The 13,703-nt window shown below is 45.1% G+C and overlaps 1 protein-coding gene across 1 annotated transcript in view; it reads right to left on the reverse strand.

Moving 5' to 3' along the window:
• The window catches only part of KPNA3 (karyopherin subunit alpha 3), a 110,888-nt gene that overhangs the window by 40,447 nt on the left and 56,738 nt on the right, over positions 1-13,703 (reverse strand). Inside the window, exon 2 of the mRNA XM_081082791.1 lies at positions 7,275-7,319. Coding sequence (XP_080938917.1) covers positions 7,275-7,319 — 45 coding nt within the window. The remainder of the gene's footprint in view (positions 1-7,274; positions 7,320-13,703) is intronic.

Below are 13,703 nucleotides of genomic sequence, written 5' to 3' on the forward strand. Positions count from 1 at the left end.
AACATTCATGTACAGGTTTTGTAGGAATACCCAGTTTCACTTCCCCGGGATAAATGCCTAGAATTATCACTGATGGGTTGCATACTTTCCAGAGTGACTGTACCATTTTACATTACTACCAGCAATGTATCAGTGATCCAGTTTCTCTGCATCCTCCCACCAGCATTTGGGGTTGTTATTATTTTTAAATTTTAACCATTCTGATAGATGCTTAATTGATTTTAGTCTATATTTCCCTGATTGGTATGAATAATTATCACCATAATGATGATTTCCATTTGCATAACCCCTTCAATAAAATGTATCTTCATATCTTTTGCCCATTTTCTAATTGGTTTGCTTTTTTATACTGTTGAAGCAAACATTGCTTCCATTTGAAAGCATTATACAGTAAGTACTCCCTTATCATCATCAAAAGGTTCTGCAACTTCAAATAAAAAAACATATAAAAAAACCAATTTTACCATTGGTTAATTGATATAAACCAATTTTACCAATTGAAAAAAACCAATTTTACCACTGGTTAATTGATAAAATTGATATAAAGACTTAAGTTCCTATGGCATCTAATCAATGTTATAATGATATGACATTGAAGAAAATGAGGTTGAACAAAATGATATTATAAGAAGATCTGTTGTACATGCTGGATACCAGCACTATGTTAAATAGGAAGTGTGAGAATGGACATCCTTGCATTGTTCCTGGATCTTAGGGGGAAAGCATTCGGTGTTTCACCCTTAGTATATTAGCTGTAGGTTTTTGCAAATGTTCTGTATCAAGTTGAGGCAATTTCCCTTTCTTTCTTTTTTTTTTTTTTTTTTTAAATATATTTTATTGATTTTTTACAGAGAGGAAGGGAGAGAGATAGAAAGTTAGAAACATCGATCAGCTGCCTCCTGCACATCTCCTACTGGGGATGTGCCCGCAACCCAGGTACATGCCCTTGACCGGGATCAAACCTGGGACCTTTCAGTCTGCAGCCCAACGCTCTATCCACTGAGCCAAACCGGTTTCGGCTCCCCTTTATTTCTAACTTGTTGAGTTTTTAGCAGGAATGGATGTTAGATTTTGTCAAGTGCTTTTTCTGCATCAATTGATATAATCATTTTTTTTTCTTTAGCTTGTTAATGTGGGAAATTTAGGCCATTTTATAAAAGAGACATTTACTAAAAAGTCAAATAACTAAATTAAATGCTGTATCTGATCAGTCAAGTGAGATATTTTGGTCCTTTCTGTTTTTATGTAAGAACTTAACCACCCTCACTCCCACATCTATGCCATAGTAAAGTCCTATGGCATATCTGACTGATCAATCAAGAGAATATTGTATCAAACTAGAGGCCTGGTGCACGAATTCATGCATGGGTGGGGTCCGGCTGGTCCGCCCCAATCAGGGCCAGTCAGGTCAGGCCGGCTGGGGGGAGGGGCCATGAGCAGTTGGTCCGCAGGCCCCACCCCCAGATTGAACTCCTGGTCGAACTTCCAGTCAAGGGGACAATTTGCATATTAGCCTTTTATTATATAGGATTTTAATCTAATGTGTCAAAGTTAAAAATGCCAGTGACAGGTTTTGGACTCATTTCCAACTTATGAGGCATTACTCACTTAACTTTTACATTAAAAGGCATTTATAACAATGGTTAAGAGCTCAGTTCTGCCACTTTATCAGCTGTGTGATTTTAGGCAAGTTATTTAATTCCTATGTAACTATTTACAACATAATATAAAACAGAAGTACTAACTTCTGTATAAGTGTTGATGCATAAAGGCCTACTTAAGTAGGAAAGTAAGAGATCAAAGAGGTAAAAGTAGACAAAAAGGTTAAACAAAAAGAGTTAGATCTTTCGAGTTTTTTTGTTTTCTAGTTTTTGTTGTTGTTGTTAATCCTCACCCGAGGATATTTTTCTATTGATTTTTTTTTTTTTTTTTTTTTTTTTTTAGGTAGAGTGTAAGAGAGAGGGAAAGACAGAGAGAAACATCCTTCCTGCATGCACCCCAGGCCAGGGAGGAGCCTGCAACCAAGGTATGTCCCTTGACCAGAATCAAACCCGGGACCCTTTGGTCTGCAGGCCGATGCTCTGTCCACTGACCCAAACCAGCTAGGGCAATCTTTTCAAGTTTTTATTAAGCAATTGCTCTATATAAGTTACTATGTAAGGTTATATGGTGCAAACATTAACCAAAATTCAATACCAGTCTTCAAGAGTTGCAGAATTTGGTTGTGTGGGAGAAAAAAAGAAATTAAAAAAAAAACCAAAGAGTTTGAGGCCAGTAAAACAGTACATATTAGTAATGAGCTTTACCCTCAATTTGATAAGTCAATTTCAGTGCTATTCAAAGTATTGTCCTTGGACTGACTAAAGGTCTTTGAAATATCTCTTACAGGTCTGCTATAAGATAGGAGTTTGTGCCAGAAATCAACTATGAAACTAAATATACTTTAGTTCTGTGATTTATTTAGGCAGAAAGACTTCCTTGGTAAAGGAAGCAGTGCCTTGTTTAATATTCTGACACAAGTCCCCTAACTTATCCCAGGACTTCTGAGTAGCACTGTTCTATATCTAAGATGTTTTTCATAAAACTTCAATAAATGATTTAAATACAAGCAAAATTTTAAGATATCATCATTCAATTTAATTTCTGAATATTAACATTTAATGAGTGACAATGACATGTCCAGAATCTGACTAAGCATTTTGGGATGACCTGGGAGGGAGACTTGGGAATATCTAGGGTGGGAGTGGGGGGGGGGGGGTGGCGGTGAACTGGTTATTACCTTCATTTTAGAAGTGTGTAATCTAATAGAAATGGGTAGAGCTCATCTATGAAACTATTGGAAGTAGCTCTATTTTCTTGTATTTTCAAGAATCTCAATGTAGTAATGACACTGATTTTCTATTCAACGGAGATACAAAAATAGTAAGGCTGAAGTCAGAGTTAAATGCTCTGATGATAAAGAGTAGAGGAATCTTCTCTTGAAGGGCTCTCCACACCTCTGTAGAATCATATTAAAAGCAATTAAGCATTGTCTGAAATTTAGGCTTTGTTTCAGGAAGGACTGGTTCACTTTTTGCTGCTTATTCAGGGAATCCTGACATGTGAAATAAGGGACTGCTTGAGATTTCTTTAGTAAATTTTATTTTTGGTCGTCCTATAGGATGTTCAGGAACTAACTGTGGTAAGTGAAAAAGAAACAATATTATCCAGAAAAGATAAGAGTCTCTAAATTAACTAACGTGGATATTAAAAATCATGCTCTGCCCTGGCCAGGTTGCTCAGAAGGTTAGTGTGTCATCCCGATATGCCAAGGTTGTGGATTGGATCCTGGGTCAGGGCAAAAACGAGAATCAACCAATGAGTGAAGAACTTATGTAAGAACTTAACTCTCTCTCTCTAAATCAATAAACCCACAACGACAAGCAAGTATTTTTAACTCTATAAATTAACTACAGAAGGTAGTACAGTCATAGAGGGAAGGACAAATAACAAATATAAGTAAATAGTTTAAAAAAATTAGAAGCATACTAAAAGTGCTAAAAAGCTTAAAACAAGGGGAGGAGTCCGAATAATACCAAGACCAATATAAAAGTTTTATAGTTGTATTCCAAGCATGAAATGTTAAGAAAAACCAAAGGCCCACATCTGGGGATAGCTGGTATAATGTTAACAGATGACAATAAATAATTACTTAACTTCAATTTTATTCTTATTGCCTTTCTTAAGGAGAATGATCTTCAAATGATGAACGAAAAGCCAGACAAAAAAGGGCACACACTATTCTATTTATACTAGAGGCCTGGTGCACGGATTCATGCATTGGTGGGGTCCGTTGGCCTGGCCTGTGGGGATTGGGCCAAAACTGGCTCTCTGACATCCCCCAAGGGATCCCGGATTGCGAGAGGGTGCAAGCCAGGCTGAGGGACCCCACCTGTGCACGATCGGGGTGGGGAGGGACTGCGGGAGGGCTCCAGGGCGTGTCTAGCCCATCTCACCAAGTCCCGATTAGCCGGATCCCAGCAGCAAGCTAACCTATCGGTTGGAGCATCTGCCCCCTGGTGGTCAGTGTGCATCATAGTGACTAGTCAAACAAACAGTTGGACACGTAGCATATTAGGCTTTTATTATATGGGATAAAGTTCAAAATATGCAAAATAATTCATAGTGTAAGAAACCAAGATAATAGTCTTTGGGGGAAAGTAGTAATCCATAAGGGGCCTTAGGATTCAGGTAATGTTCTTGATTCAGGAGCTGGTTACACAGATGTGTTCACTTTGTTAAATTCATCAAGTTGTACACTTAAGATGTGTTAACTTTTTATGTATGTATGCTATATGTTAATAAAAAGTTACAAAGAAAAAGAAATGCTAAGACCAAAATGTTAAGATTGGCAAGGAGCTCACTTTACTCACTGTATTAGGTAGGCTAAGGCTTAGTTCACATCTCTGGTACAAATGACCCAAGGATATGAAAAAACTTAAAAATATGACTGCCCAAACACTGTTGTTAATTTATAAGTATCCATGAAGAAGTTAAGTAATTGAAAGAACACTGGAATTAGCAGATACTTTTCTTTTTCTTTTTTATTTAAAAAAAATTTTTATTGTTGAGAGTATTACAGATGTCCCCCTTTTTCCTCCCTATTGCTCCCCTACACCCAATTCCCACCCCACTCCAGGCCTTCACCACCCTACTGTCTGTGTCCAGAGTTAATACATATATGCATATAAGAACTTTGGTTAATCTCTTCCTGCAACCCCCTCACTAACTCCCTCTGAGATTCATCAGTCTGTTCCATGCCTCTGATTCTATTTTATTCATCAGTTTATTTTGTTCATTAGATTTCTTGTTCAGTTATTTTGATTTTTAGATTCAATTGCTGATAGATATGTATTTATTGCCATTTTTATTGTTCATATTTTTTATTTCTTTCCTTTCTCTTTTTCTTCAAGAATACCCTTCAACACTTCATTTAATACTTATTTGATGATGAATTCCTTTAGCTTTTTCTTGTCTGTATAGCCTTTAACTGACCTTCATTCAAAATGATAAGTTTTGCTGGGTAGAGCAATTTTGGTTGTAGATCCTTGCTTTACATGACTGAATATTTCTTGCCACTCCCTTCAGGCCTGCATAGTTTCTGTTGAGAAATCAGCAAACAGTCGTATGGGTGCTCCCTTGTAGGTAACTAATTGCTTTTCTCTGGCTGCTTTTAAGAGTCTCAATCTTTGTCTTTAACCCTTGGCATTTTAATTATGATGTGTCTTGGTGTGGGCCTCTTTGGATTCCTCATGTTTGGGACTCCATGCTTCCTGGACTTGTTAATCTATTTCTATCACTACATAGGGGAAGTTTTCTGCCATTATTTCCTCAAATAGGTTTTCAGTATCTTGCTCTCTCTCTTTTCTTTTTCTGGCACCCCCATAATGCAAATGCTGGTATACTTGAAGTTGTCCCAGAGGCTCTTTACACTATCTTCATATTTTTATGTTTTTTGTTTAAATAATTCTTTATTATTGAAAGTATTACATATGTCCCCCTTTCCCCGCCATTGACCCCCTCCAGCTATCTTGATATTTTTGGATTCTTTTTTCTTTTTGCTCTTCTGATTGGGTTGTTTTTTTTTCCATCTCATATTCCAAATCATTGATTTGATTTTCAGAATCTTCTACTATTGAATTCCTGTAAATTATTCTTTATTTCAGTTAGTGTATGCTTAATTTCTGACTGGTCCTTTTTCATGTCTTTGAAATTCTAAGATTCTTGTGAGTCTCACTAAGTCCCATGAAGCTATCATTAAGATCCTTGAGCAACCTTATAACCATTTTTTTGACTCTGTCCCCAGTAGTTTGCTTGCTTCCATTTCTTTCATTTGTGACATGTTTCTTTGTCTCCCCATGTTGGCTGCTTCCCTGTGATTGTTTCTATGTATTAGGTAGAGCAGTTATGTCTCCTGGAATTGGTAGGGTGGCCTGTGTAGCTTCCCAGTCACCTAAGCTGGGCCCTCTAGGTTCACCCCTGTGTAGGCTGTGTGCAGTCTTGTAGTTGAGACTTGATTGCTGTTGGTGTCACTGGGAGAAGTTGACCTCCAGGCCAATTGACTGTAAGGACCAGCTGCATCTACAATGAAGAGCTGCTGTGCAGGACACACCCCTATGTATCTGATATGGTCTGAAGCTGTCCACCGGGTGCAGTGGCTCTGGGGCTTCCGGGGAGGTGCAAAGCCAGCTATTGCTTGGGGCTGTCCAGCAAGAGCTACAGAGAGATCTGCAGATGGCTGCTATTATATTGGGTTTGGAATTGCCCAGACAAGGCCTCGCTGTGAAGCAAGACAGTCTGGTGCTAGTGCTGGGCCTTCAGTCTCTTATTGATAGGTTTGAGGCATGCTGATACCAGCTGCTGCTTGTTTGAGAGATTTTAGAAAAGTCTGAAGCCCGAACCAGGACAGACCATTCATATGGAAAAGCTGCTGCAAACAGCTTGGGTGGGGCTTCAAATTGAATGGGTCGGGTTCTCAGGGAATCACCAAGGTGGAGTGAACAGTGTGGGGTAAAATGATGAAAATTCAGATATGGCTGCCAGTCAGCACTGCAACAGGGGAGATTCCAGCACAGGAACAATGAACCCTGTCTGGGAGAAAGCCACCCCCGAGTTCTTGCCCTGATGTCAGACAATCTAGTTCTTCCCCATAAGCCACCACCTAGTGCTAGAGCTCAGAGGAAGTGGGACCGTGTAAGTTCATGTGTCAGCCCTTTAAGAGGAACTGCTGGGTCTCTAGGGGTCTCCTTGTCACTCAGCCACAATCCCCGCTGGTTTTAAAGTTATAGGAATGTCTCTTCCCAGCTCTGAAACCCTGAGCTGGGGGTCTGTTGTGGGGCTGGCACCCCTACTTCTCACAGGAGGCCTCAGTAGCCGAGAAAAAAATGTCACACCTGGGTATCAGGCCTATCTCGATATACTTTCTTTACTTCTCTAGTTGTAGGACTTTCATTAAGCCACATTTCAGGCAGTTCTGAATGATGGTTGTTCTGTATTTTACTTGTAATTTTAATGTGATTGTGGGAGGCAGCAAGTACTGGTGTTTACCTATGCTGCCATCTTGGTTCTATCCCAGCTACTTTTAAGATTTTATAAAAAATGGTGTATTTTTATGCTATGTGGTTTTAGAGATGACCACTAATTTGCCATATTATTTTCATTATTCAAGTTATACAGAATTTTAACATCAGAAAAAATATCCTCATTACTTTTCATTACATGTAAATCATCCTTACCTTTCGTAGTTCAACTGTCACTTCATTTCTGTGTCTTCGCATTGTCTAAAAAGAAAAAGATTACATTAAGTATCTAAATATTGATACTGTTCATATATTAATTAAGATCTTAGGCATTTAAAATTTTTTAAATTTTTGAGGTAATTTATTCTTAAGAATTAAGGATTGATCAGTTTTAGACTTTAAATAATAAACTAAAGGAGGGTTAAAAGCCAAAACTGTCTATGTTACTGGATATCTTGGTTAATTTTGTAGGGAGTGAGGAGGTGTGGCTTGGCTGCCTTTCCATTCCCCTGTCCTAACTGCATCCAGGCTACTATAGAGAACTGTATACTCTCCCTTGTGTAGTCATGATAGAACTGCCTATTAATGAATCTCTACTAGGTTAAGTAGGGCATGAGACTCAAACAATGAACAGAACTCTATTCCCCATAACTCTGAACCCTGAGCTAAGTGGGAAGAAAAAAAAAGCAGCACTGGACCAGGCATAATGATGCCTATGTCCTGGACTTGCTCTATTTCTAGTTATCTGGTGTGCCTATTCATAATTATGAACTACCCCATATTTCCCCAATAAATTATGGGTTTGCTTAAGTCAGCAGGACTGGTTTTTGATGTTTGCAACCAAAGAAATCTATCTCAAACAATTCACGTTTTTAAAAAGAAAACAACTCACTATTATGGCCTTAAAACCACATGAAAATGAAAATAAGTTTGGGAAGATATTTTGTATCAAAAGGTAAAAAGTACCCTTCTAATTCTCTGTCTTTACCAGGCACATCTTATCAGCAATTATTGAAATGATTAAATATCCTCTCTCCCCTTGATGTACTGATATAATGAACTAGAGGCCCAGTGCAAGGATTTGTTCACATTGACAGGAAATTAAAAGAAATATTTTAATAATGCTATTCGCCCTTTTTCAATAGAAGTGTCAACCAAATTACGATTGACGATGACAGATCAAAACACACATGTGTGACTGGCGCCAGGGAGAGCTTTATATATATACTAGAGACCCGGTGCACAAAAATTTGTGCCCCCGGGGGAAGGAGGGGTCCCTCAGCCTGGCCTGTGCCCTCTCGCAGTCTGGGACCCCTCGGGAGATAACGACCTGCTGGCTTAGGCCTGCTCCCAGGTGGCAGAGGGCAGGCCCAATCCCTAGGTGCAGCCCCTGGTTGGGCTCAGAGGAGGGCCGATTGGGGTGTTGGGGTGCCACCCCGTCATGCACAGAGCAGGGCGGATCGGGAGGTTGCGATGCCACTCCCAGTCACGCTCAGGGTAGGGCCGATCGGGTGGTTGGGGCACCGCCGCCTGTCACACTCAAGGCAGGGTAGATGGGGAGGTTGCGGCGCCACCCCCTGTCACGCACAGAGCAGGGCCGATCAGGGGGTTGGGGCGCTGCCCCCTGTCACACACAGAGCAGGGCCCATCAGGGGGGTTGGGGCTCCTTACCCTGTCATGCACAGAGCAGGGTCGATCAGGGGGTTGGGGAGCTCCAACCTGTCACGCACAGAGCAGGGACCATTAGGGGGTTGAGGAGCTCCCCCGTCACTCAGAGAGTAGGGCCGATAGGGGAGTTGGGGCACCGCCCCCTGTCACACACAGAGCAGGGCGGATCAGGGGTTGGGACGCCGCCACTGTCACACTCAGGGCAGGACCAAAGGGGAGGTTATGTCTCTACCCCATCACACACAGAGCAGGGCCCGTGGGGGGGGAGGGGTTGTGGCGTCGCCCTCTATCACCCACAGAGCAGGGCCGATCAGGGGGTTGGGGTGCCGCCACTCTCACACTCAGGGCAGGGCCGATGGGGAGGTTATGGCTCTACCCTGTCACACACAGAGCAGGGCCCGTGGGGGCGGGGGCGGGTTGGGGCGCCGCACCCTGTCACACACAGAGCAGGGCCGATCAGGGGGTTGGGGTGCCGCACCCTATCACACACAGAGCCACAGGGCGATCAGAGGTTGGGGAGCTCCCCCGTATCAGGCACAGAGCAGGGCTGATCAGGAGGTTGGGGTGCCTTCCCGTCACAAACAGAGCAGGGTGGATAGGGAGGTTGTGGCCCCGCCCCCTGTCACACACAGAGCTGCAGGGCTATCAGGGGGTTTGGGCGCTGCCCCCTGTCACGCTGATCCCAGTGCCGGGAGGCATATTACCCTTTTACTATATAGGGTAGAGGCCTGGTGCATGGGTGGGGCTGGCTGGTTTGCCCTGAAGGGTGTCCTGGATCAGGGTGGTGGTCCCCAATGGGGTGCCTGGCCAGCCTGGGTGAGGGGATGATGGCTGTTTGCAGCTGGTCACACACCCTTCAGGGTGGGGGTCCCCACTGGGGTGCCTGGCCAGTCTGGGTGAGGGGCTGAGGGCTGTTTTCAGGCTGGCGGGTGACGGAAGCTCCCAACCGCTCCTTTTTTTCTTTTTCTTTTTTTTAATTCTGGGCCAGCTTTAGCTCTGAGGCTCCAGCTCTTAGGCCTCCGCTGCTGAAAGTAGGTATCTGGTTTGTTTCGGTTCGAAACAATGTATAACTCCAGCTCTGACTCCAGCTCTAAGATCCCAGCTCGCTGAAAGGTGGTTTCTGGGGTTTTTTTTAGCTTCTATATTTGTTAAAATGTTTCAAACTGCAGGCTGAGAGGCCTGCAAGGCAGGCGGGGAACGTTGGTTTCCTCCGTCACTGAAGCAATTAAGCCTCATGTTAGTTTCAAGCTGCCTGGCTGCCGGCCGCCATCTTGGCTGGCAGTTAATTTGCATATCGCCCTGATTAGCCAATGGAAGGGTAGCAGTTGTACGCCAATTACCATGTTTCTCTTTTATTAGATAGGATAGTATAGGTAAACTTGTTTAATTAGACCTGCTTTCTGACTTAGTTAAAATTTTTCCAGCCCAGTGAAGTACCCCAACTTCTCTTTCAGGTAATTGTCAGCAACACTGCAATAAATGTCAACACAAAGCAGATTATTACTGTAGATCATGCAGGGAGAACAAAGGGTAAAATATTTAACTGCAGCAGTGTCTGACTATATTCTGCAGAGTGAGAAAACCTGAAGTCATTTTCAAGGTCCACCATTTCTTACTGCTTTTCAGTCGGGTCAAGTTTCTAAACTTTCTAAATCTCTGTTTTCCGGCTAATGAAAATAGGATTTCAGCAAGTCTACTATCTACCTACTCCACAACTTCTGTGAGGATCAAATGAGATGAGGCATGGGAAAACACCTCACAGACATTTGGTTAAAGTGTGAAATGTTTGCACCTGGCTATAAAGCAAGTCGTGTTCCTGGGTTGAAGAAACTGCAAGGAGGCTAGTCATCGCTAGGGAGAGGAAGCTGGGCATTGCTATGTGACATCATTACCCAGTGTTCCAGCCACCATTTCTGGGTTAGGCTAGGCTGTGGGCTGCATATTGCACCAAGGGGTCTCAGCACCATTGGCTGCGACTTGGTGGGCTCCAGGGTGGTGGTGGGGCCTGTGTCCCACTTGGGGGAAGCCAAGTGTTGCTTTGTGGGTGCAGGTTCACAGTGCTGTTTCTCTGTAAATGACCAGTGCGCATCACGGCAGCTCCTGCATTGAGCGTCTGCCCCCAGGTGATCACTGTTCATCACAGCATCTGGTTGGACGGTTGGGCACTTAGCATATTAGTCTTTTACATAGATATATAGATTATTTCATTACATATACTAGAAGCCCAGTGCACAGATTCGTCCATGGGTGGGGTCCCTTGGCCTGGCTGGCGATCAGGGCCATGGAAGGTTGGCTGGGGTCGGGGGGGCGGAGAGTGGAAGAGAGGCCATGGGAGGTTGGCCGGCTGCCCTAATTGGGGTCATTGGAGCTGGGAGGCTGGGACCACAGGAGGTTGGCCGGCTGGGGGGAGGGACCACGAGGTTGGCCAGCTGGCCTATCAGGGCCTATCAGGGCAGGCCAGCCAGGGGGAGGGACCACAGGAGATTAGCCACCGATGGGAGGCTGGCTGTGGGAGTGCACTGACCACCAGGGGGAAGCTCCTGCACTGAGTGTCTGCCCCCTGTTGGTCCGTGCACGTCATAGTGACCAGTCGACCGGTCATTCGGCCACTTAGACTTTTATAAATATAGATAAGTATGGTAAAATTATATTTTTGGAATAAAGACTACATAAAGGTTACATGCTCACGGTATATTATTTTAATACTAGTGGCCCCATGCACGATGCACATTGAAAGGAAATCAGGAGCCCATGCCTGCGTGCCCGGGGAGGTTCCACATTCCTGTGAAACACCGGGAAGTCGTGTGGAGAGTCTGTCCTCCTCTATGCACCTTCCTGAAAAAATATTTCCAAATGTCCCTTCTGCAGCCAGGGTCACACCTTGCCAGCCAGGAGGTCCCCAGTGGACACCTTGGGCCATGCTGGACGCTTTCCACAGCTCGGAGCCAGATAAGAGGCACTCTGAGGTGAACAAATTTGGGGGTCTTGGAGGGGGAGAGGGGTGCTCTGTTGCCTATGCCCCCACCCTTCAGATCCATCTCTCTCTGACTTTTACCCCAATTGTCAGCCACTACCTTGTGGCCAATGTTATATTGCTGCCTTCCTCTGTAGCTCCAGGGCAATCAGCAAGGGATTAGATTCCATGCCCAAGGCAGAGTACCAGGAGCCTGGTGGCAATATCAGGCTCATCCTGGTTATCCTGAGTGTCCTCGCTTCAATCATTCTCTGGAGATTGTAACTGCAGGCTTATGAGGTTCAAGGGATGTAGCAGTGCACTAAGCAGCAGACGGCCAGGGAGGAGCCTGAGCCAGGGTCGGGCACTGCACCACTCCCGCATACCCCAGCCACACTGGACTTGCCGCCGGCGCTCGGTAGCGCTGCTGCGGAGGTGGAAGAGGCTCCCACCTCTGCAGCTGCACTTGCCAGCCGTGAGCCCAGCTTCTGGCTGAGCGGCGTTCCTGCATTGAGTGTCTGCCCCCTGGTGGTTAGTGTGTGTCATAGTGACTGGCCGTGCGGTTGTAACAGTCGCTTAGGCTTTTATATATATACTAGTGGCCCGGTGTACAAAATTCGTGCACTGGCAGGGGGTGTCCCTCAGCCCAGGCTGCCCCCTCTCACATACTGGGAGCCCTCAGGGGATGTCCTAGTGACGGCTTAGGCCCGCTCCCCGCTCCCCTTGGGGAGCGGGCCTAAGCCACAGTCTGGTCTCCCTTTGTGGGAGGCGACCGGGCTGATCAGGGGAAGGCACCGGCCCCATCACCCCGCTGCTGCAGCCACTGCCAGTCACTGCAGCCACCAAGGTGTTTTCATCAACATGGACTCCAGTCCCTTCACCATGAAAATATGACAACTTTCTTTAGGCATTTTCAAGATGTGTCTTTCATAGGCTATGACATTTCTTTATTATTTTTCTTATCCTCACATGAGGATATGTTTCCATTGATTTTTAGAGAATGTGGAAGAGAAAGGGAAAGACAGAGAGAAACATCAAAGAGAGAGGAACACTTTGATTGGTTGACTCCTGCATGAGCCCTGACCTGGGCCCCAGCCAGGGAAGAGCCTGCAACCTAGGTACATGCCCTTGGTCAGAACTGAACCCAAACCCTGTGGTAGGCAGGCCGAGGCATTATCCACTGAGCCAAACCGCCTAGGGCAGAATATGACATTTCTTAGTCCTCCAGTAGCGGATCTTCGTTTTTTTCGCCAGGAATGTGGTGAAAAACCCTAGATCACCTTTCTGAATTCTTATTACCCAGGTTACTAAGAATATTACCAGTGGCATACAGGGAGCTTAGCAATGAGCGGTCAGAAAAGATGTTTCCTCTATAGTTCACACCGATCTCTGGCTCGGCCCCCCCCGCCCCTGCCTGACGCCTTGGCCAGAGGCATCGACACCCATCACCCTCTGATCGCCGGACCGGCCCCTTGCCCAGGCCTGACACCTCTGGCCAAGGCATCAGGCCTGGGCAGGGGACCCCCAGACCCCTCCAATCACCAGCTCCGCCACTTGCCCAGACCTGACCCCTCTGGCCCAGGCTTTAGGCCTGGGCAGGGGACCCTCATCTCCCCCTGATCGCCGGCTTCACCCCCTGCCCAGGCCTAACGCCTCTGGCCGAGACTTTAGGCTTGGGCAGCCCCCCTCCCCCTGGCAGCTCAGATGGCTGGCCCCACCCCTGCCCAGGAGCCCCCTGGCTCAGGCCCTTTCTATGCTGCTCAGGGCCCACACAGGGCCTACCTCGGAGTGACCTGGGTGCTGATGATGTTCCCGGGACCCAGGCCGTTGGGTGCCTATGTATGCAAATTAACCACCATCTTTGTTGGGTTAATTTGCATACTCATCTGACTGGCTGGTGAGCACTGCAGAGTGACACCAATTTGCATGTTTCTCTTTTATTAGTGTAGATAGATACTGCCAGATTCAGTATGCTACTATTTTATTTAATAACTAGAGGCTCAATGCATGGATTTGTGCACCAG

The sequence above is a fragment of the Myotis nattereri genome (genome assembly GCF_964212035.1).
Source record: "Myotis nattereri genome assembly, chromosome: 2".
NCBI classification, from domain to species: Eukaryota; Metazoa; Chordata; class Mammalia; order Chiroptera; family Vespertilionidae; genus Myotis; species Myotis nattereri.